This window comes from Haliotis rubra, unplaced genomic scaffold (assembly GCF_003918875.1).
Source record: "Haliotis rubra isolate DU_JTF1 unplaced genomic scaffold, ASM391887v1 Scf96, whole genome shotgun sequence".
Classification (NCBI taxonomy): domain Eukaryota; kingdom Metazoa; phylum Mollusca; class Gastropoda; order Lepetellida; family Haliotidae; genus Haliotis; species Haliotis rubra.
The window spans coordinates 2,098,343-2,121,924 of record NW_025767701.1 but is presented as its reverse complement, the minus strand read 5'-3'; the positions used below and the strand labels follow the sequence as shown (position 1 = coordinate 2,121,924).

General features: G+C 42.9%; 1 protein-coding gene across 1 annotated transcript; it reads right to left on the bottom strand.

Annotated features, from left to right (window-relative positions):
- Positions 1-34: 34 nt before the first annotated feature.
- Positions 35-19,667, bottom strand: LOC124265082 (cytochrome P450 3A29-like). Its single transcript, XM_046699873.1, has 14 exons — positions 19,451-19,667; positions 17,894-17,990; positions 15,398-15,447; positions 14,342-14,438; positions 14,009-14,128; positions 13,128-13,216; positions 10,371-10,522; positions 7,942-8,078; positions 6,040-6,142; positions 5,631-5,788; positions 5,059-5,147; positions 2,602-2,739; positions 1,760-1,916; positions 35-1,127 (listed from the first exon to the last, which is right to left on the bottom strand). The coding sequence occupies exons 1-14, from the start codon at positions 19,519-19,521 to the stop codon at positions 1,050-1,052; spliced, it is 1,536 nt and encodes a 511-aa protein (XP_046555829.1). The 5' UTR covers positions 19,522-19,667; the 3' UTR covers positions 35-1,049.
- Positions 19,668-23,582: the final 3,915 nt, after the last annotated feature.

Below are 23,582 nucleotides of genomic sequence, written 5' to 3'. Positions count from 1 at the left end.
CTATGTGAGTATAGAACCTTGTGTTGTGTTTATCTTTGAATGCGTGTGTGCCTGAGCTACTAACTTCCGACGGAGAACAGCCATAATTAGTAGGTAACTGTTGTAGGGTTTAATAAAACCCAATCGGTAGTTCCGACAATAACCGATAAACACATATAAACAATGAAGTGATTACAAGTGAGTGAGTTTAGTTTTACGCCGCTTTAAGCAATATTCCAGCAATATCACGGCGAGGGAAACCAGAAATGAGCTTCACATATTGTACCCATGTAGGGAATCGAACCCGGGTCTTCAGTGTGACAAGCGAACGCTTTAACCACTAGGCTACCCCACCTATGGAATGGGGAGGGGGTTGATATATGATAAGCTTACTAACAAACCTCTTAATGTTAATGAATGATTAAGAAATTAGCACACCCGCGGGTGTATCGTATTGGTTTTGTGAAGCGATTGTCATAAAAACAATATGTGTAGTTGAAGTACATCAGTCTCTCTCATCACTCTGCTATCCAACGTTCAAGGCAGCCGGCATAGAACCTCTGCCACAGGCACCCGCCATGCGACGATTCGTCACTCCTTTCATGGTCAATATACACTCGAACCCAACGTCTCGAACTCGGTTGAGACGAATTTTCGGTTGTGCCGAACTCATCTCTCGCCTCTGCCGATTTCCTTATATTTATTTTACCCTGATGTCTCGAACAAGATGTGTGGAATTCCCGGTTGCGTCGAACTTATTTGAGGGTATTGCATATTTTTCATCATGTTATGTATCTCAATGAAGCAGCAGTAGTAGTAGCAGTAGTAGTGGCAGTAGTAGTAGTAGTAGTAGCAGTAGCAGTAGTAGTAGTTGTAGTAGTAATAGTAGTAGTAGTAGTAGTTGTAGTAGTAGTAGTAGTAGTAGTAGTAGAAGTAGTAGTATATGATTTATGCTAAATACGTTAATTTCAGAAAAGGCACGTTCGTTGACAAATGAGAAACGTCCAGTTACGTGATATGCAAATGCGCCAGTAGCAGTGATGTCAAGTTTCAAGTCATCACATAGCCTGTCACCGGAGTTCTATCTTCAACTTGATCGGTGTCTTTGGTTGGAGAACGCCCGTAGTTTTAAATTCTGTCAGCTCGTCCTGCAAACGAAATGTTTCAAATTTGCCTGAAATATCAGATTATTTACATGTTTCACTGAGAATTGATTATTGCTGGTTATTGACCCTCTCCATGGAGGCCTGGTGGATAGGGCGGCTGCCCGGGGAGCAGAAGGCCGTTGGTTTGACCCCTGTCCTCGTGATACAAAATAACAATAAAACTCCAAAAATATGAAACGTTAAAAACATCACCAAAACGTTTAACTTAGGTGATGACCAACATGGAGGCAGGTAAGATCGCTTGGCGATTATTCCCTCGAATTAGCAGTCTTCCAAGTGTATACAACCAACATCATTTAGCACACTGATAAACTTTGATGGTGTGAATACATTGAATGGACTGAATTTGTTTATTAATGTCTATGTGTTGAAGAATAATCATTTTTAAAATCGCCGCGAGAATGTCAGTAACTGAAGTCTGGATGTCGGTAACGTGCAAAGAATGAAGCTGGTAATACATACTGTCCTGCTTTAGTCGGTAAACAGAAATTGTCGATTTATGTTTAAATACAAAGGAGATACTAATGCACCTGTATGTTAATGGCAGTGTGTAATCACAATCTTTAATGTGTTATGAAATTATATTTCATGATAATTGCTTAATGTGTTCTTACCGGCGTGTCGACCAGTCTCACAAACCGGATGTGCCTGATCACGTGGACGAGAGCGACCTTAACCTCCACCAGGGCAAGCCTCATTCCAATACACTGACGTGGCCCATGCCCAAATGGCAAAAAGAACATTGGGTTGATCTCAGACTTTTTCTCCCATCTGAAACATGCGCAATAGTTAGTCTGGATAACAATTTCACAAACTTTGAAAACCCCTATAGATGATTTTTACTTTCAGACACTGCAGCTACTGAATGACCCTGTGGTCAATCAAGGCTTCATAGACACGGATACTGAATATTACTTACGGATACAGATTAGAGTGAGTGAGTGAGTTTAGTTTTACGCCATTTTTTACAAATATTTTACCAGAAATGGGCATTACATATTGTACCCATGTGGGGATTTGCCATCTGCGTGACGGCCGAATGGTTTAAGCCCTAGGCTACCCCATCGCCTAGATTATAGATTAGAAATAGCCAGCATCTTTTAGAATATGCACAATCGATCAAATCCGATGTGAATTTACCTCAATGACGGATATGTCCTAACATAGAGATTCACTGAAATGGATTTCCATTAAGAATTAGCAGTGACATGTACTCAAATATAGGAGAATGACTTGTTGTAAAGTTCAGAGAGTGCGTTTAGTTTTACGCCGCTTTTAGCAATATTCCAGCAGCATCACGGCGGGGGACACCAGAAATGGGCTTCACACATTGTACCCGTTTTGGGAATCGAACCCGGGTCTTTGGTGTGACGAGCGAACGCTTTAACCACTAGGTTACCCCACCGACCTCATTGGTGGCTGTTTGTAGCGACTGCAGCCCCCACAGCCCACCTACCTCTCTGCGTTGAACTTGTTCGGTTCAGGGTACACGTCCGGGTCTCTGTGAAGGAAGAGGATGGGGACGTTGACGTATGTCCCTTCAGGAAAAGTCCATCCCTTAATTGTTGTTGTCTTGGAGACGTACCGGGAAGTTCTGTCGTCAAGAAATTATAATGTCTTGTAATATTTTTAGCTATAAACTGACGAGCAAAAGAAAGTACACAGGTTGTGTTTCTTCAATAAGAAAAAAATAACAAAACCTATTGATGAAATGGAAAATTTTGCTGAATCACACTGCAATACACGTGTTTTATCAACAAAATGACATTGTAACAATAAACAGCGATGTAGTGATGACCCCTTCAGACGGTTCCTACGTCTTGCTGGAAGGTCAAGGCCATTCCACGCAGCGGTCGGTAGGCCCGTATGCCAGCAGCACGATGTCGTCTTGTCACTGAGAATCGGCTCACGCGATGACCCAATAATGTGGCTGCTGATGACGTCAACGTCAATATCCGGTTACGTATGTGAATAACCCGCAGATAGCGATCCTCTTGGGGAGTTTTGACTCTGGGACGTCCACCTCTTAGTCGATCACATGTCTGGCCTGTCATATTGAAACGGTTAAACAGCCGTATTAAGGTTTGTCTTTTGCAACCCAATGTCCGTGCAATATGGCTATTGGAAGCACCGATTTGTGACATTCCTGTGGCCCGTTCTCGTTGCGCCGACGTCAACCTTGGCATTTTCTCGTGAGATTTTTGTCAAGTGATTGTTCAGTCTTCACGACAAACAGGTTTTATACCCTCTGTAAGAAAAGTGTTCGTGCATGGAACAATAATCACAATTTTGCGAAAATTCGTGCTAAACACGTACAAATGTTTTTGGTTGCATTTTAGCAAATGAAACATGATGGTTGCTTTCTATACAATCAGTGGTCTTCAATAAATTTACTAGTTAGAACGCAAATTTTGAATTGCAGCAACAATTACACCTGTGTACTTTCTTTTGCTCGTCAGTTTATTTAAATCAACATTTTAAGCGCCACTTGTGGCATATCAAATCATTCTTCGCCTCCATTGCCCCTGCTAGCTTCCGGTTCAACGGAATGAAGGAAAAGGGGAGTTAAATCTAAATATACTTGTTTGATCACATGTCCACCATATGGAATACTTACAGACTTACCTCCCTTGCTTATATTTTTTATTTGTAGAATAAATGTTTCTGAAATTCTAACAATAACAACGGCAGATAAGAAACAAATGATCTCCAACAGTTTAATTGTAAAATTAGGCAATATTATATTTCTTTTTCATTTCTGCTTATTCTTGTCCCTTCACTCCGTTGAACCGGAAGCCGGCATGGGTAATGGAGGCGAAGAACGATGTGACATGCCACGAGTCCACATTGTCAAGCAGAATATGCTCGATGGTGAACACTTCATCACAAGAGATACATATAAGAAGTCCATCTCCATCTGTTTTGAGTTGATAGCCATGAGTAAACTGACTGTGGCCAATACGACATCGCCGTAAAATTACCTCACCGCGTCTTGACTGACAACCCAAGTAGCTATGACCAATTGCTGGTTTCAGTTCAAGTTTATTTCTTCCTACCTGGGTGTCCCACCTTTTTTGCATGAGGTCCCGGGTTCAACTTTTTATAGTAGGTTTGGAATCACTATACGGGATAATCAGTGAGGAGAACGGTTTGTCAAGAGCTGCTTTAGCTGCAGCATCGGCTTTTGTGTTACCTGCTATGCCTACGTGAATCGGTAACCAGCAGAGGACGATGTCACATTGGCCAGTAGAAAGATCGTTGTAAAGTTCTAAAATGTCCAGGTTGAAAGGGTGAAGGCAAGACAGTGAATCTGTAAACAGGATGGTTTTGGAATGGTTCTGCTGTTTAATATAGGTCAAAGCCGTGAAAATAGCTTTGGCCTCAGCAGTGGAAATGGAGCTACTGTCGAGGATTCTTGAGGAGACAGTCATGGATCCAATGACTGTGTGACAGGCTACTTTGCCATCATCCTTGGGTCCGTCTATAAACCTGGATCTGTGGGTGCTATACCCGGAAGGCAACTGGTCGTATTCCTGTTGGAACACCAAAGGATTTGTTTCGGACTTTTTGAGTTTGGTGAGGATAAGATCCACCTGTGGCTTCACCATCTGACAGAAGTCGGTAAGGTGCTATGATGTTGAGAACAATGTTAGTTGCAGATATGTGTGGCTGAATTCTGATTCCAAGTGGTGGAACCAGGCTTGGTAGATTAGGAAACAGATTGCTGGAATGGGTAGGGAATGGACCGAGACAGGCTTCACAACCATGGAACCACTTCCAAACTGGTCCTCACTGGGAACAAGCATGGGTTGCTGAAGACGGATTTGGGGTCATTTGGGGCAGTGGGCAGTGTCCTTGGGCAGGGTCACCCTGAGTACTTGAGATAAAAACAAAGACGTTTGCATTTTCTTACCCAGGGGCTGCAGGGAAGAGTCTCAGTGTCTCATTCACCACTCGATCCATGAACGTCAGTCTTTGGATATTGTCATAATCAGGCTCTTCCTGAGAACATAGAGTTATTTGAGAACATTTGAGTGGTATTCTAGAAGATGGTGGTATAGAGATGACAAAACATTACGGATGATCAATTGCTTGAAAACGGTATAAGAATCTATACCGAAACGTCGCTGTTGTGAAAATATAGAAGTTGATCGTCCATTAAGTTTTATCATCTCATTATTCTACCTTCATTATTCGACTTCAGTAAATACTGGATTGTGATTAGTTAATCAAAGTCATTCAGAGCTATATAATCACATTATATGCCTCTACGTGATAGTTCGTTTTTACAATCTTAATAACGCAGTTGTGGTAGAATGGAGACAAACGTGTTGGAAAATTAGAGGTATATAAACCAAATTATATACAGCTACGCGTTCGGTGTTTTAAATCAAATTTAGAGCTATTATACGTTCGTTATATACCTCTGATTTTCCAACACAGAGTGTTTGTCTCCTAAATAGAAAGAATACACTACAAGCATACGTCTCCAAGCACTGATGATATTTCCTCTGCCAGTTTGTCCTGCACGCCAGGTTGAGTTGCAAGGATGTACGCAGCATACTGTAGAGTGCTCGCTGTGGTCTCGTATCCAGCCAAGATGAATATAAACGCCTGACCTATCATCTCCTCCGCCGTCAATTCTGGAAAGAGGAAGGGGCGGTGGGGTAGCCTAGTGGTTAAAGCCTTCGCTCGTCACGCCGAAGACCTGGGTTTGATTTCCCGCATGGTTACAATGTGTGAAGCCCATTTCTGGTAATCAAATGGGGAATCGAACCTGAGTCTTCAGCGTGATGAGCGGATGCTTTCACCATTAGGCTAACCCGCCGCCCTCAAGGCTACAGAGGTTTCACTATCCACAAACAACATTGACTTCAGACATTATTGTTCTTACTATTGGCTGATTTCTGAGCTGCTTCATCTCCAGTCTTGGCTGCATCGTGGTCGGCACCATCATCCTCGGCATCTAGCATGAGCTGCAGGAAGTCGACCCTCCTCTAAAAACAAAGGTGAGGTGAGATGAGGTGAAATTGGGTTTAACGTCGCACATATGCGTGTGTATGTGTGGCTGCTTGTACTAGCCCAGGCTTAAGCTAGTTTTATAGTGCTAGCCCACTGAGATACCATGCCGCAGTGAAGCATGAATACCTTACTCAGACACATGATACTGACTCCGAGCCGACCAGTCCTTGTTGTACCCATTAAGTGCCATTTTTAACGTCGTTTTGGTATGACTAGGTCTGGGATCGAACCCACAATTCATAATGTGGAGTTACGTCCCTGGGCAAGATACAGTCACTACGACGTGCAGCAAACACTGTGGATCTGACGCTGACCTCCGGGGAGAGGACAGTAGCAGAATCTGGACCACATTCGGTCATTTACATGCAGTTGTGATGAAATGATAACATTCAATTAGGGTTCGATCCCCCATGTGATTAATATAAGGGTCATGCTATTTTTTAGGGCATTATCATTTGCAGAAGCCCGAGGTCTTCCATCAACTGCCCGACGAAGGAGCGCAGTTGAAAAAAACCGAGGGCTTCTGCAAATGATAATGCCCTTAAACATAGCATTACCGTTATTATTGATAAAATACATGGAATTTGTGTTGAAAAGAAAAAGGAAACAATGAAGGAATTAGACTGTAAGTTTACTCAAAACCAACTTCTGACGGGGTTGACTGACCGAATGCAATTACGTCATCGAACAATTCAAGTGACGTCACAACAGAACGTGACGATATTCGACCTTGGCCTTTGACAAGACCATGGCCTGCACCATGTCAAACTGTGTCAGACACGTCAGTTGTCAGTGTTCGGTTTTGGTCCAACAACAATGTTAATAGTGCAATTGTTAAGGGTAGCACCTGCAAGAAAGCCAGTATTACAGCTATTCAAAACGGGAATTCGGGTTGCTTTGACTTGTTTGCCCCAGAATATGTTCCAGTCCAAAGCCAAAGTCGAATGAACCGACGCACCCACTATGACGTCGCTTGACAACAGAACTGATAGTGGCCTGTCGTTAAGGTTGAGCGGTCCAATATCATTTGCAGCGGCCCGCAAATTTCTGATAATAGGAGGGCCGTTTCATGATAATTCCCTGTGTTTTAGCTATAAAGAGTGTCCAAACATTCTAGTGTCTCCCACTAGTGTCTCGTCACTAAGAAGATATGGATGGTCCGGGTTCGATTCCCCACATGGGTGCAATGCATGATGTCTCTTTTTGGTGACCCTATCTGCGACCTTACTGGATTATTGCTAAAAGCGGCGTAAAACCACCCACTCACTGAAATATTGCTAAAATAAGTTGCTAAAAGCAGCGTAAAACCCAGCCCACTCACTAAAACACCCACCTAATCATTCCCTCACTCCCCCAACACCCCCTCCCCGCTCCCGCTCGCTCACACACTTATTCACTCACTCACCCACTCACTCACTCACTCACCCACGCACTCACTCACTCACCCACTCACTCACTTACTCACTCACCCACTCACTTACTCACTCACCCACGCACTCACTCACTCACCCACTCACTCACCCACGCACCCACTTACTCACTCACTCACTCACTTACTCACTCAGCCACTCACTCACTGACTCATCCACGCACGCACTCACTCACTCACTCCTCCTCCACCCCCACTCACTCCTCCTCCGACTCACCACTCACTCACTCCACTCACTTCCCTCACTCACCCACTCACCCACTCCACCCACTCACTCACTCACCCACTCACTCACTTACTCACTCACCCACTCACTCACTGACTGATCAGATGTCGAAGGCTAACCTCTCTCTCCTCCTTCGAGTCATTCTTCCTCTGTTTTATCATGTCAGTGACGGCTTGTATGAAGAACCTCTTGGTGGACGCAGAGAAAGCTCCAATTCCAGTCCACTTCACCAGCGGCCGCAGTTCGGGGAACAACACTGAAAGAGGGTCTCATAATTATGTTTGTTTGTGACTCCGCAGTCAAACAAATGGTCTTTGCACAGGAACGTCCCTCACATTTAAGCCCGGCGCCCTTTGCACATCAACAATGATCTCAGATACGTTTCTTGCTGGATGGGGGACGGTGGGGATATCTTTGTGGTTAAAGCATTCACCCGCCTCGCCGAAGATCCGGATTCGATTCCCCACATGGGTACAATATGTGAAGCCCATTTCTGGTGTCCTCCACTAACTCACTCACTCACTCACTCCCCTTCCCGGATGGTTATGTTCATTTTGAAGCTAGTGGTGACGTTTTGCGTGTCGTTTATAGCAACATGGATCAGATCTGTACTTGACTGACTGAGTTTGGTTTTACGCCGCTATTAGCAATATTCCAGCAACATCACGGCGGGGGACACCAGAAATGGGCTTCACACATTGTGCCCATGTGGGGATTCGAACCCGGGTCTTCGGCGTGACGAGCCAACGCTTTAACCATTAGGCTACCCCGCCGCCCCAGATCTGTACTTGACAATCCAGAGATTGACATTATGAGCGTTGATCTATGCATGCATGAACCAAGGGCAACCGGTCCCTTCATTTGCCTCCGACGACAGTAACGATTTGCTGAGCCCATGTTTTAAGCCTAACGTTCACTTGGGAGCCTCGTATTCACGGCGGACACACAAGGGTTACTGAAGACCAGTTCTAACTTTGATTGTGGGGACAAGCATACATTGCTGAAGACCAGTTCTAACTTTGATTGTGGGGACAAGCATACATTGCTGAAGACCAGTTCTGACTTGGATCTTCCCATTGATAAGCATGCATCGCTGAAGACCAGTTCTAAGCCTGGATCTTCCCATAGGGACAAGCATACGTTGCTGAAGACCTTCCCATCTTGGATCTTCCCATAGGGACAAGCATACATTGCTGAAAACAAGTTCTGACTTGGATCTTCCCATTGACAAGCATGTATTGCTGAAGACCAGTTCTAAGCCTGGATCTTCCCATAGGGACAAGCATACGTTGCTGAAGACCTTCCAATCTTGGATCTTCCCATTGGCAAGCATACATTGCTGAAAACCCGTTCTAAGCCTGACGTTCACTTGGAATACCCGTATTCACAACGGACAAGCATACGTAGCTTAATATCAGTTTTGACCTCGATCATCCCCTGGGGATAGGCATGGGTTGCTAAAGAGCAAGACTAAACTGATCTTTACTTGGGATAAGCATGGGTTGCTGAAGAGCAGTTCTAACCTGGATCTTTACTTGGGATAAGCATGGGTTGCTGAAGAGCACCTGGATCTTTACATGGGATAAGCATGGGTTGCTGAAGAGCAATTGTATCCTGGATCTTCACATGGGTTTAAGCATGGGTTGCTGAAGAGCAATTGTATCCTGGATCTTTCCTTGGGATAAGCATGAATTGCTGAAGAGCAATTGTAACCTGGATCTTCACATGGGATAAGCATGGGTTGCTGAAGAGCAATTGTATCCTGGATCTTTCCATGGGATAAGCATGGGTTGCTGAAGAGCAACTGTATCCTGCATCTTCTCATGGGATAAGCATGGGTTGCTGAAGAGCAATTGTAACCTGGATCTTTCCTTGGGATAAGCATGGGTTGCTGAAGAGCAACTGTATCCTGCATCTTCACATGGGATAAGCATGGGTTGCTGAAGAGCAATTGTAACCTGGATCTTTCCTTGGGATAAGCAAGGGTTGCTGAAGACCAATTGTAACCTGGATCTTCACATGGGATAAGCATGGGTTGCTGAAGAGCAACTGTATCCTGCATCTTCTCATGGGATAAGCATGGGTTGCTGAAGAGCAATTGTAACCTGGATCTTCACATGGGATAAGCATGGGTTGCTGAAGAGCAATTGTAACCTGGATCTTCACATGGGATAAGCATGGGTTGCTGAAGAGCAATTGTATCCTGGATCTTCACATGGGATAAGCAAGGGTTGCTGAAGAGCAATTGTATCCTGGATCTTTCCTTGGGATAAGCATGGGTTGCTGAAGAGCAATTGTATCCTGGATCTTTACATGGGATAAGCATGGGTTGCTGAAGAGCAATTGTATCCTGGATCTTTACTTGGGATAAGCATGGGTTGCTGAAGAGCAATTATATCCTGGATCTTTACTGGGGATAAGCATGGGTTGCTGAAGAGCACCTGGATCTTTACTGGGGACAAGCATTAGTTGCTGAAGACCAGCTGTAACCTGGATTTTCACGGTCTATCGAAAGAATGTATACAGAAGATGTGTTTCCGAAACTTACTTATAATGAGTATGGCTATGTTGCTCAGGAATGCATTATCCAACACTTTCTTGGTTTCTCTGACAAAGTTGTTGTTGAAGTCGTTCTGAGAATCGATGTCAATCCCGAATCCAGTGCTGCCAATTGCGGCCATGGTGAAAGCGCCGAAGTATCTGAAATGATAAATCACTTAATAATATTCCTACTGTTGAATTAGGGATCTTTATGTTTGTTTACGTTTTTGTACATATTTCTTAATTCCTTTGTCTTTTCTTGCCTCACCGAGATCAGAGTGAGTGAGTGAGTGAGAGAGTATGTTTTTTCGAATCTTTTAGCAATATTCCATCATTATTACTCTCCCGTGGAAGATACTGCAATGTGTAATACCTCTAGACGTATGATGTCATAATGGTTACAGTTATGACGTCACAATGCTAATACCTCTGTCACAATGGTATTAGACCTTGCTTGCTTCGTAGAAAGCTGAGAGTCATTACACTTCGTAGGCAGTTTCTATCAGTTTATGTTGGAGAGTAATAAACAGAATACTAAACTGGCTTCCGTGAAATACCATTTTTATTAAACTCGTAAAAGATTTAGCATCAACTCGCTTTCGCTCGTTTGATACCAAATCATTAACTCGTTTAATAAAAATGGTATTACACGGAAGGTTGTTTAGTATCCGTGTTTAGGACACGAGAAATGGGCTTCACACGATATGGAAAAATCAAATCCAGGTGACAAGCGAACGCTTTCAACCGATTTTCAAGTCGTATGTGTTTTGGAGCCACGTTGTATGTTTCGTTTAGAACGTCACATATTTTCTCCAAAGTATCCAACATAAAACATTCTGAGTTAGATAGTTCCCAAATCAGTGTGGTTATCGACCGAGGAAACTGATTGCAAAGTTTGTACAGCGAGGATGGCATATCATTGGGATGTCAATTGTTTCCTTTTGCCGACACAATAATGTCTCAACTCCCTCCCCGCCCATTGATGACGTCCCTCCTGTGCCTTCTCATGACACATCCAACCCGTGAAGATCCGGGTTAGAATTGATCTTCAACAACCCATACTTGGCACGACCAACCCGTGAAGATCCGGGTTAGAATTGATCTGCAACAACCCATACTTGGCACGACCAACCCGTGAAGATCCGGGTTAGAATTGATCTGCAACAACCCATACTTGGCAAGACCAACCCGTGAAGATCCGGGCTAGAATTGATCTGCAACAACCCATACTTGGCACGACCAACCCGTGAAGATCCGGGTTAGAATTGATCTTCAACAACCCATACTTGGCACGACCAACCCGTGAAGATCCGGGTTAGAATTGATCTGCAACAACCCATACTTGGCACGACCAACCCGTGAAGATCCGGGTTAGAATTGATCTGCAACAACCCATACTTGGCACGACCAACCCGTGAAGATCCGGGTTAGAATTGATCTTCAACAACCCATACTTGGCGTAAGAGGCGATTAAACACATCGGATGGCAGGGGCGTAGCTACCGTTATAGAAAAAAGCCCGGGCTTACACATGACTGCTGCTAAAAGGTTTGGGCAAACTCTCAAATCACTACATTTAAAGCTTTGCAACCTATCGGGTTTACACGAAAAAAATGGCTTGCTACGAGCTTCGATGGTGAGGCTTGCTGTCTTAAAATACCTTTTGGTTGACACATGTCATCGTATCCCAATTGCGTAGAACGATGATCATGCTGTTGATAACTAGATTGTGTGATTCACACTCGATTATTTACAGACCGCCACCATATACTAGTAGCTGGAATATTGCTGAGTGGGTCGTTAAACAACAAACCAACCGACATGGTACACCCACGGCCAACAGGTGCCCCCACTTTGAGTGAGTGAGTGAATTTAGTTTTACCCCGCAGTCCGCAATATTCCAGCTATATGGCGGCGGTCTGTAAATAATCGAGTCTGGACCAGATAATCCAGTGATCAACAGCATGAGCATCGATCTGCGCAATTGGGAACCGATGACATGTGTCAACCAAGTCAGCGAGCCTGACCACCCGACAAGCATGGGTTACTGAAGATCAATATTCTAACCCGGACCTCCACGGGTGCCCCACTCTGATATAGCGATGGGTCGTTGAGGATATCTTTTAAAACATGAAGCCCACAGGGCTGTAATACAGAGTGGGTATAAAGACGGAAGTCAGTCTACGATGATGTTACATTAATATTAACAGTCCAATATATGCTACTGTTGCTTGGAGCCCTCTAAATCTGCTTTCAGTTACAGACACCATTCGTGTCCGTTTCGTGCGTTATTTGTTTAAGTCCTAGCACTGTGAAATGTCGAGCTGCACCCTGACCTCGGCTCATCATGCTTGTTGTTAGAGGCGATTAACGGGATCGGGTGGTTGGCGTTAAACAGCAATCAATCAATCAATGGTTCGCGCATGTCATCGCATAGTCGTAAAGTCGTCAAACTGTTCTCGTCTAAACAAACGCGCAATCTTAAAAATCTTGCTATGTACATTAATGTAATATTTAAGTCTACAAAGATACATTAACCTTTGGTTCTTTTTCGCTTTTATCTGCCATCTTGTCATGAATATATTTATATGACTATAGAAATATAGTATTCTCATGTACCACCGTTGGTGGTGTTTTGAGTAATAAATTGAATTGAATTGAATATAACAGTTCGATGCTCATTTGGCCAATCACTGGATTGTCTGGCCGAGAATAAGATTACTAAAAGACCGCTATCATTACGCTGAAATAAAAAACAAACTTACTCTTTCACATCAGCTTCTTCTCCGCTTTCGCCAGCACGGATAAAATTCTTTGTCAGTTTTTCGGCACAAATATTTATCCCTTTGATCATCTGTAACATACAATACACATAATTTATATTCAGAAACTGTCTCACCATTATTTTTGTGTATGTTCAGTTTGCCATTGGGTACAGTTCCAGACCCAAGACGATCCGGGTTAGAATTGGTCTTCAGTAACCCACGCTTGTCGAAAGAAGCTACTGACGGGATCGGGTGGTCAGGCTCGCTGATTTGGTTGACACATGTCACCGGTTCCCAATTGCGCAGATCGATGCTCATGCTGGCTGATCACTGGATTATCTGGTCCAGACTCGATTATTTACAGACCGCCGCCATATAGCATACAACTGATATCACTCTGATGTGGGTAGGAACTCGTCTTGTTGCAAGTGTCCATATCTTTGTCCGTCTCTTATTTTTCACACTCATGACGTAATCTAAGAATGAGTGAGTGAGCTATAGGTTTGCGCCGCGTTTAGCAATATTCCAGCATTATCACGTCGGGGGACACCAGAAATGAACTTCGCACATTGTACCCATTTTGGGAATAGAACCGGGATGTTCGGCGTGACAAGCGAACCCTTTAACCACTAGGCTACACCCTTAATCCAAGCTGGAAACAGTGGTGTATTTGAATGTATTCAGCTTATGTGAGTGAGTGAGTTTAGTTTTACGCCGCTTTTAGCAATATTCCAGAAATGTCACAGCGGGGGACACCAGAAATGGGCTTCACACATTGTGACCATGTGGGGAATCGAACCCGGGCCTTCGGCGGGACGAAAGCTTTAACCACTAAGCTAACCACCGCCTCTCAAATTATGTGAACAATGGGGAAGATATACCTTCCTGAGTTTGCCGCCGCTAAAGGTGGGACTACAGATTTTCCGGATCCGTTTCCAGGTGTCTACCTTCGCGCTGAACAGATTGGTGCTGAGGGGGGAATTGTCCAGATCAAGAAGCGCCTAGAAAAAATAATCTTTATTTTTAATTAATCATAATAATGGCCATTTATCTTCACGTATATTCATACAAGATAATTTTGTATATTTTGTTTTACCACTTAAACATTTCAGACCCAAATATTTGAAATATTCATATTGATCCTATTCATTGCGGTTATTATGATTATATATTATGATAATGATTTCGATTACGTCATTTCTGTCAAATCGTACCAGACGGTCCCCAAACGTGTCAAAATCTTTGATCAAGACCTCCTTCAAGATATCTGGGTCATAGACGGTTACCATAGCAATTCCGCCGAACCATTCTCTAGAAACAGGAACAAGATGTTAGAGACATGTCAGTTGAGGGGTTAATTAATAGGGGCGGTGGGGTAGCCTAATGGTTAAAGCGTTGGCTCGTCACGCCGAAGACCCGGGTTCGAATCCCCACATGGGTACAATGTGTGAAGCAAATTTCTGGTGTCCCCCGCCGTGATGTTGCTGGAATATTGCTAAAAGCGGCGTAAAACCAAACTCAGTCAGTTAATTATTAGAGTAGCGAGAAACGCGTCATTGATGTATTGACTTTGGAACAGTGAGTGAGTTTAGTTTTACGGCGCTTTTAGCAATGTTCCAACAATACCACAGCGCGGGACACCAGAAATGGGCTTCTCACATTGTGCTCATGTGGGGAATAGAACCCAGGACTTCAGCGTGACGAGCGAACGCTTTAACCACTAGACCACCCCACCGCCCCGACATGACTTTAATGTTTAATTAAAAATTATGAGTCACAAACAAATTCAAAACTGGAATGACACCTGTCAAAAAGGTATAACGAGGGATGATTATTGACGGAGAAACAACTATTGTGATAGCCATAGTGTATTGCAACATACTATTACGATAGCGATAGTCTATTGCGACATACTATTACGATAGCAATAGTCTATTGCGACATACTATTACGATAGCGATAGTCTATTGCGACCAACTTTTGCAATAGTTTTTTCTCCTTGAATTGTCTTATTTGAAGTCATTTCGCAAATGAATGAATAGTTTATATGAAAATAAAAACAAGTTGAAGTAGTTTCAGTTTCTTTTGATAACTGGCAAGAAACTTGAAACCCAGATCAAGTAAACAGTCATGTTTGTTTAAGAGGTAACAGGGGTGGATAACTCTAAGTCAAAGTGAACGGTAAGTCTGTTTCATAAGGGTTAAATTCCGAGGGGGCGTACAAGTCCGGATTGGAGCTGGATACAACATGTAGTAGAATGGTTAATTACCCGTGTACATCTCCATACAGTTTCCTATTCTTGTTTTCAAAATCAATTCCCTGAAATATAAATGCATTTTGCGTGAAATATATTTCATTATGGGTTTTTTAGGTCTGGATTACGGTTTCCGCTGACCTTCAACATAAAACTGGAATGACAAGGTATATTAAAATTCTTTAATTACACTCTTCAACAAAAGAAACGCTTAAGCAGTGTATGAAATAAGGAACAACCGAGCGCCCGAGACGGGTTAGATTTCTGACGGATGGTCTAAATTTATAGCTAGCCAGCCCGATGGTCTGGTAAAAAGAATTGATATCATGTTCCATACATCTGAGTAAATTCACTATATCTTAGAATCTATTTTTTAAATTGAGCGTTACATTTAGACATGACATTTACTGTTTGAACATTGAACTATCGTATCGCAAGCTCAAAGCACTGCGTTGACATATATAATCACTAAAACAGCGACACCTATCGATGCGCGGAATTCTGTAAATTGTTCTGGTCTGGTTAAACATTTTAGCCCTGATGTCTGGCTGGGTTTCTGACTTATTTCAGTCACCGGCATAAGCCATTTTCAGAAGAAGTTATTGCGTTAGTATAAGAGCAATTATTTCATGTAATTTCAATGGTAAAAAGGTGAAGATTTACACGTCTATAGACAGAGAGTTTGCCAACACAGCAGCCTATATTGTTGTGTTTCAGTTTACTTGAGTCTACAAGATGGCGTCAAAGTCGGTACTTTGTATGGCCACCATTGGCAGCAATTACTGCTCGGCACAGACTGGATAACTCGACGAAGTCATCCTTGCAGAATTCCTCCCCACACTTCCTGCAATGCGATGGCCAGTTGTGGAAGTGCATGAGGCGTGTTTTAACGTTGACGCAAACGCCGATCGAGTTCATCCCATTGGTGTTCTATCGGGTTTAGATCGGGAAGGCCATGGCAAGACATTGACCTTAGAATTGGCAAGGTAGCGGACCGTGACGCATGCTGAATGTGAAGTAGCGTTGTTATGCTGGAACAACATCCGTGTTTCGGTTCATAATCGGAAGCATGTGACGTGCAAGGACTTCGTTGATGTACCGATTTGCTGTCAAATTCCCCTGAACCACCACTAAATCAGATCTTTGTCTGCGGGATAACCGACCCCACACCGTGACACTTTCTCCACCGAATCTGTGGACTTGTCGAATGCAATTATGGGCAAAACATGTAAATGGCGGTAAACACGCTGTCTTCCACTCGCCGGTGAAGAAATCGTGATTCATCACTGAACCAGACTCGCCTCCAGTTTCTAAGGTTCCAGTTCAGGACTCTACGACACCACATCAGCCGATTGCGCCGATGGAAGTCTCTCAAAACAGGGGCGACAACTGGCCGTCTTAGTCGAATCCCCATTTCACGCCATCGATGCGTTGTTCAGTCTCCACGGCTGTGGCAAGACGATGATGCAAGTGAGCAACCCGGCTGGAGCGGTCCTGAGTGTGAGTCGTAACTCTTGGACGGCCGCTTCTCGGGCGATCTTGGGAGGAATCGGTCTGCAGGAAACGATCCCAAAGGCGAGATATGGTGGTCTGATGAACGTTGTAATGTCGGGCAATTGCAGGCTGCGACTCCCCAGCTTGAAGGCGGCCTATGGCGATGTTTCGTTTGGCGGCATTCAGTCGTGGCATTATGATTTCCTCTTTTCCAGGCAAAAACGAATGACAAAAATATTACTTGCCTTTTTATAGTGATCGATACCGCATGCTTTTCCGCTTACTTGCACATGTAGTTGGTTTGCATGTTTTCTTTGACGAATATTTCTCAAAACGCTTCTAAAACAAGGGGAAAAGTTAAAATTGCCGCATTTTGGCGCTGAAGCTGTTTACAATCACAAAGATGATGTTTGGGAAAGAAAAAGTATATTTGTATTGTTTTTGCCGCAGCTACATGAGTTCAATATTCTCAAAATCACCTATGCGTTTCTTTCTACTTCTTTTTTTGAAGAGTGTAACACTATAAATATTTGAAATTATGTGTATATGTTAAAACAATATTTATCTAATATTTACGCACACACACAAAGTAGGAATTCACTTTTAGTTACCGAGTTGGTAAACCGGTTTGGATGTGCAGGCTCGCTTGGAGGATGGGGAGGCCCAAGAGAGGTGAAGGAACTTGGTATGTGTTCATAAGTAGATTTCGGAGAGAGGAAGGGGTGGTGGTGGAAATGGACAGGAACCGAGGGCGGGACTAGGGTTACGGCTGAAGGAGCTAACGGTTAATTTCAACGAACCAGACATGAGGGTGAAGAGAGGGCCTTCGATCAGCATTTGTGGGACTGGTGATGAATTTCAAAGAAACGAACCTGAGTGGAGACAGGACCAAGATTAAACAACTCACTGCAAAATTATTATTATTATTTTTTTTTAAAGGAATTGAGAAAAAGAGCCTTGAGTTGACATTGGGCTCAAAGAAATGAACTTGAGTGGAGAGGGGACGCATGTTTTCACCTTTCTCAAGAACTCTAGAGTGCCTCCAAAGATAAGATTTTGGTCGGGTCCAGGGATACCAAAATTCTTGAAAACGCTCTTTCTCCGTTTAGCGTACCTGGAGAAACAGATAAAATTAAAACAAATAGCTGATAAAATACCATATATATAAACACACAATCATATCAGGGCCGTAATTCCTCTAAATAGAGTCGCTATAATTACCATGCAGCCTCAAAGGCAAACTTTGTGATTAACATTTTATTTTTGTTTAAGTATTTCATTTCTGAAATTCAATAGAATGTTTCCAGAGCATTTGCATCAGTACTATAGGAAAGTTTTACTATTGTTAGCTTTAGCGAAAGAAAACATCATATAGAAGACACGAAAGACGTCACAAGGCAAACAACTGACTGAGTTTGGTTTTACGCCGCTTTTAGCAATATTCCAGCAACATCACGGCGGGGGACACCAGAAATGGGCTTCACACATTGTACCCATGTGGGGATTCGAACCCGGGTCTTCGGCGTGACGAACCAACGCTTTAACCACTAGGCTACCCCATCGCCCCACAAGGCAAACAAACGTCACATGGGATACAATGACACAAGCAAACAGAAACATGCAGAGCACGCCGCACGACATGTTTGCAAGGATTAGAAGGAGCGTATTGTTGAAATATACAAGTGATTGGGTGTATCAAATAATACTGATTAATATTTATATATCCAGTTAAATGAGTTGGTCTCAAAATACTGGACTGGTAATTGTACTGAGTTGCGCAATAGGACGGAACCCAGTCAGCAGGAAACGAAATTGTTGTGTAATCAATGTTTTGACTTGTGTTGAACAGCGATATGTGTGTAAATATTTCGTGTCAGTTCGCTAATGTCACAAAATCGTACAAATAATACACCTGAACTGCCACATTAATCAAATATCTTCGAGTATTTCAATTGTATAAATGGATTGTGCAATCACTGGAATGTCTGGTCCAGTCTCCATTCGTTATAGTCCGTCAACACACTTTTTTCAAAATTTCGAGTTTTTTTCACATTACTTCCATTTATTTCCGTAAAGGCGGTTTTCTCCTGAATTTTAGATACATATTAAATACTCGAAAGTTCGAAAAAAAATTCTCGTAAATGTTAATCATTTTCTCGAAATTTCAATTATTTTCTCGATCTTTCGAAAACCGTCGAAGTAAAGTGATGTAGCTAAAAATGATGTAGAGAAAATAAACAAATATTTGAAATAACGCAAACTTTCTATTATTTTATTTGGTACCATGAAGTTTCCATAATACAGAAAGTACATTGCAAACTTTTTTATTCACTTATTTCAAGTCACTATTAAATTTACGGCCTCAGCGAAAGTTTAGAGTTATCAAGAGTTACGTCCCTTACCCTTTACTCGTCATGTTTACATAGCGCTCACATTACGAAGATAGTTCCTGTATTTATGTACCGCTTCGTGCCTCATGGCGAGATTCGCCTTCAGAAATAGATATTATTATATGTCAGTTCTTTCTAAACAGACCCTAAAAGCATAAAATGAAGATAATAAAAGTATACTTACATGTAAAGCAGAGCCACTATACCCGCCAAGAGACCAAGGGCTAGGGGGAAATTACAACCGAACAGTTCCATTGTGAGTGTAGGCAACAGACACTTGTAGGACTGTCCTTTGACAGTAGGGTAGATCGAGGTGCAGCTTCTGTGTGCAGTTGTTCAACATGGGACTCGGGGTGCATGCGGTGCGGTGTTGTCCGCCATTTTGTTTGCCCAGTGATGTATTTTCTATTTCTTATGGGATTGACCTACTTATCTTATCGAAGGTACTTTGCACACTACCGAATCTGCAAGTATCTTTTGAGAGTTGTAAGGTGGGGTGGTGAGAAGAAATGGGATTTTACGTCGCGTTGTAGATTCCTACACTTTCACAACGACATGCGTATACGTACGTGTGTGTACTAAGCCCAGTTTTATCTATGGCTTGGCATAGCTATAGTCAGTCTCATAGTTCCTGAACCCCGTTATTCTCCCATCCATCCAGTCAGTTCAGCAATGCTAAAGCCCTAAATAAACATTTCTGTCATCCAACGTCAGGCGGCCCTGCATGAAACGTTTGTAGTCATTCCCATTGACAAAGACACAAATAACGTTAACGTATCCATTGTATGTACATAAATGGTTTGATCAAAGAGCTTGGTATATGTGACATATCTTGGACACTTGTGCGCCTGTAAAGGGAACCTGCTGTCTTTCATTGCATGGGTTTCAGTGTAGGCCTAATAAGACATGGAATGTCGATTTTGTAATGAATTTACAGAGACTGCCCAACACCTTGTCAGTGGATGCCCTTCTTAAAAAGATGGCATGGCTCGTTGCTTTTACTGTCGTCTTCGTCATGCCTGTGGCTTTGACTACAGGGTCCACCCATGGTACGACCTTTAACATGTCCAGGGTGTCATGAAAAAAATCATGCTTTTAAACTTCTTTGGAATAGGTCCATAAACAGCCTCAGAAGAATTCCTACCAACAAACCTGATCTTGTCCCTTTTGATAAATGATTGGCAAGATTCAGGATGTCTCGCTTGCATCCCAAGTACACTGTTGTCAGGCTCACCGTTGTTCTCGGTGCCCTTGGTTTGGTACTTCCTGATCTCTTGCGCAGATCAGGAGAGTGCCCGGGCTCTCCACCGGGAGCACAGCCCTTCTGACACTCTGGGTAATGCAGAAGGCTGCAGTGTTGGGGAGTCTACATATTCTACGGAAAGTTCTTGGTGGGTTCGACTAGGCAGTGTTTCCTGGGAGAAGTCCCATTCGCTGTCTGGGCTGCGTGTTGAGGGGCAAGGGCCTCGAGCTGATGATGAGCCTTACCAGCCTGACTGTGCCAGGATCACCCGAACCCTCTCTGCTGCATCTGTTTCATCTTAATTTGTAAAACATAATAACGAGTATTTATAAAGCGCTGTATCCATCCACAAGGTGCATGCTCAAAGCACATATGTAAAATGTGAGAAAAGGTTCACGTTATTGGAATAGTATGAAGTAAAATCCATATATAATAGCAGGAGATAAACTCTATGAAATAAAGTCTATGAATAAGAGCCTGAAAACAGGTGAGTCTTGAGTTTTGATTTGAATACAATTGATGATGATGAAAGTTTGATGTCCAGAGGAAGAGTGTTCCATAGTTGAGGAGGTGGTAACTACAGGATTTAGCTGGTAAGATTATACTTTGATCTGTTTAGAAGATTCAGACCACACCACTGTAGACGTTTCATGTGCGGTCACTTAAAGAGAATTTGTTGTGGATACGGACACTATATTTCGTGATGTTTTGTTTGGGTGAGGTGAGGTGAAATTGGGTTTAACGTCGTGCTTGAGAATATTTCGCTCATATCACGACGTGCATGCGTCTGTATGTGTATGTGAGGCTGCTTGTACTAGCCCAGCCTGAAGCTGGTTTTATAGTGCTAGCTCACTGAGATACCATGCCGCAGTGAATCATGAATACCCCACTCAGACACATTATACTGACTCCGAGCCGACCAGTCCTTGTTGTACCCATTAATGCCGAGCGCCAGGCAGGGACCAACAAGTACCATATTTTAACGTCTTTTGGTATGACGCGGTCCGGGATCGAACCCGCGACCTTCCGCTGTCCGGGCGGACGCTCTAACCACTACACCACGGAGGCGGTCTGTTTTGTTTGGAGTGAACTAAACTATTCCAATACATAGATCCACACTGTATACGTTATGCAGTATCACAATTCATAAGATATAGTGACATCGTACAACATGAGAAAGCACGGAATAGCGCCATGGATGGCCCTAGCCAATATGTAGATTAAAGTAATGTCGGAAATAGAAAAAAAAAAACTATTTTAGGCTGTTACTCTGTATCCCTAAAATTTACACAACTGCAAGTAGCATATGTTGAAATAACCCACATCGGCCTAACTGGGTGTTCAGTGGGATGTGTAATAGGATATCCAGAAGTGCATGTTTACTCGTAAAATAGGGCAAAACTTAGAAAAAATACGAATAGCTGCTGAAAACAATAGATCAGACTATAGATGGCAATTAGGTCGCTCAGCCAGGTATCACGACGGACCGTCGACTCATCTGGCATGAAATGCACGTGCTGCCTACAGGCACAAGGGGTCATCTCAAAGATATTTTTCATGTGTATTGAATATGTCTCATCTATTGATTATCATCTTACGTGTCTTTCATAACGTTTATGTTGAGATATGTAAAAGAATAAATGAAAAAGAATATTTCTCTTCGTAAGGATACAATAAAAGATGGGGAAAAGACAGCTCCTTTGGTATGAAGGAGAATAATAATGTACGGTTTGTCAAAAGGTGAGGTGAGGTGAAATTGGGTTTTATAGTGCTAGCTCACTGAGATACCACGCCGCAGTGAAGCATGAATACCCCACTCAGACACATTATACTGACTCCGAGCCGACCCGTCCTTGTTGTACCCATTAATGCCGAACGCCAGGCAGGGACCAACAAGTACCATATTTTAACGTCTTTTGGTATGACGCGGCAGGGGAACATTGTCAAAAGGAAGACATGGTATGGTTTATATTTATTTTGACAATTGACGTTCTGCAGTTACATTAAATTTCCTCTCCGATGATGTAGGCGGGTTCATGCTATCCGTGAAATAGACGACGGTTTCATATGCATTGGCTATGAACCAACAAGAAGAATTCTAATCTATGCTGAGGGAAACAAATAAGGGAACACCACTTTATGGCAGTGTTCCTTTATTTATTCTCAGATTTCCTCCCACAGTGCTATTTAAAGCTGGTAATGAAAACTGGAAAATATTAAAGGAAGGCTTGAATTTTCCTGTGTTCCTATATTTGTTTCTTCTCAGTATCTCAAGGGTAATACAGCCGAATGTTGATCTGACTGACCAGTGTCATCAGATGTTGATGACATATCTGTGATGTTCCATTTTATTGTGAGCAGTATCAGAAATTTGTATAATTGCAGGTTTTAAATACCGATTCTAGCACGACATTGTGTGATACTCGATTCTGATTGGCTGAGAGCTCATCAAAACCATACTTAAATGGCTGTTTAAGACCGCTAATTAAAGCGACCGATTCACCGCGTATGAATACAACGAAGACGTTGACCCTACTTGTTTGCAAACAAACATGTCGGACATCGGCAATTTCTATCTCGGCAGCATCTTTGGTGTTTTTGAAGTAAAAAGCGAAGGGTTTGAAGAATAATTTCTTCACCCTAATCCCAGTGAAGAAACTACGAAGCTGGAAAATCCGCCAGCAGCACAAAAGCGGCAGTATATTCAAACCGGGTCCAGATCTACGTGTGTTGACGTCGACAACACACGTCGGCCAACACGTCCTAACCTGACCGCTTCCGTCACGGCCATAATGCCCAGTCCTTCCATTTCCCATGTATCCCACATAAAACGTGGCATGTCAGGTCTTTTCCAAATTGGGAATAGTAGGGTGGTTATCAACAATTATTTCCGTGAAGAAAGTTAGCGGCGACTCAACTTAGCGAGTTCACAGCTTGAATTTGGACGAGTCGATTGTCATACAGTAGGGGAATCAATAATTCTCTTGAGAAATATCAAATAATTGTACTTGCTCACAGTATAAACTGTATTTTTTATTTTTGTATGCTATTTGTTACAAATACAAGCATACTG

Bases quoted from the DNA above. Each gene is read 5' to 3' on its own strand.
- LOC124265082 (XM_046699873.1), bottom strand. From the start codon at position 19,521: ATGGAACTGTTCGGTTGTAATTTCCCCCTAGCCCTTGGTCTCTTGGCG. The intron at 14,129-14,341 runs GTACGATTTGAC...TATTTTTTCTAG, and splicing joins ACACGTTTGGGGACCGTCTG to GCGCTTCTTGATCTGGACAA. The intron at 1,917-2,601 runs GTAGGTGGGCTG...CGCATGTTTCAG, and splicing joins AACAAGTTCAACGCAGAGAG to ATGGGAGAAAAAGTCTGAGA.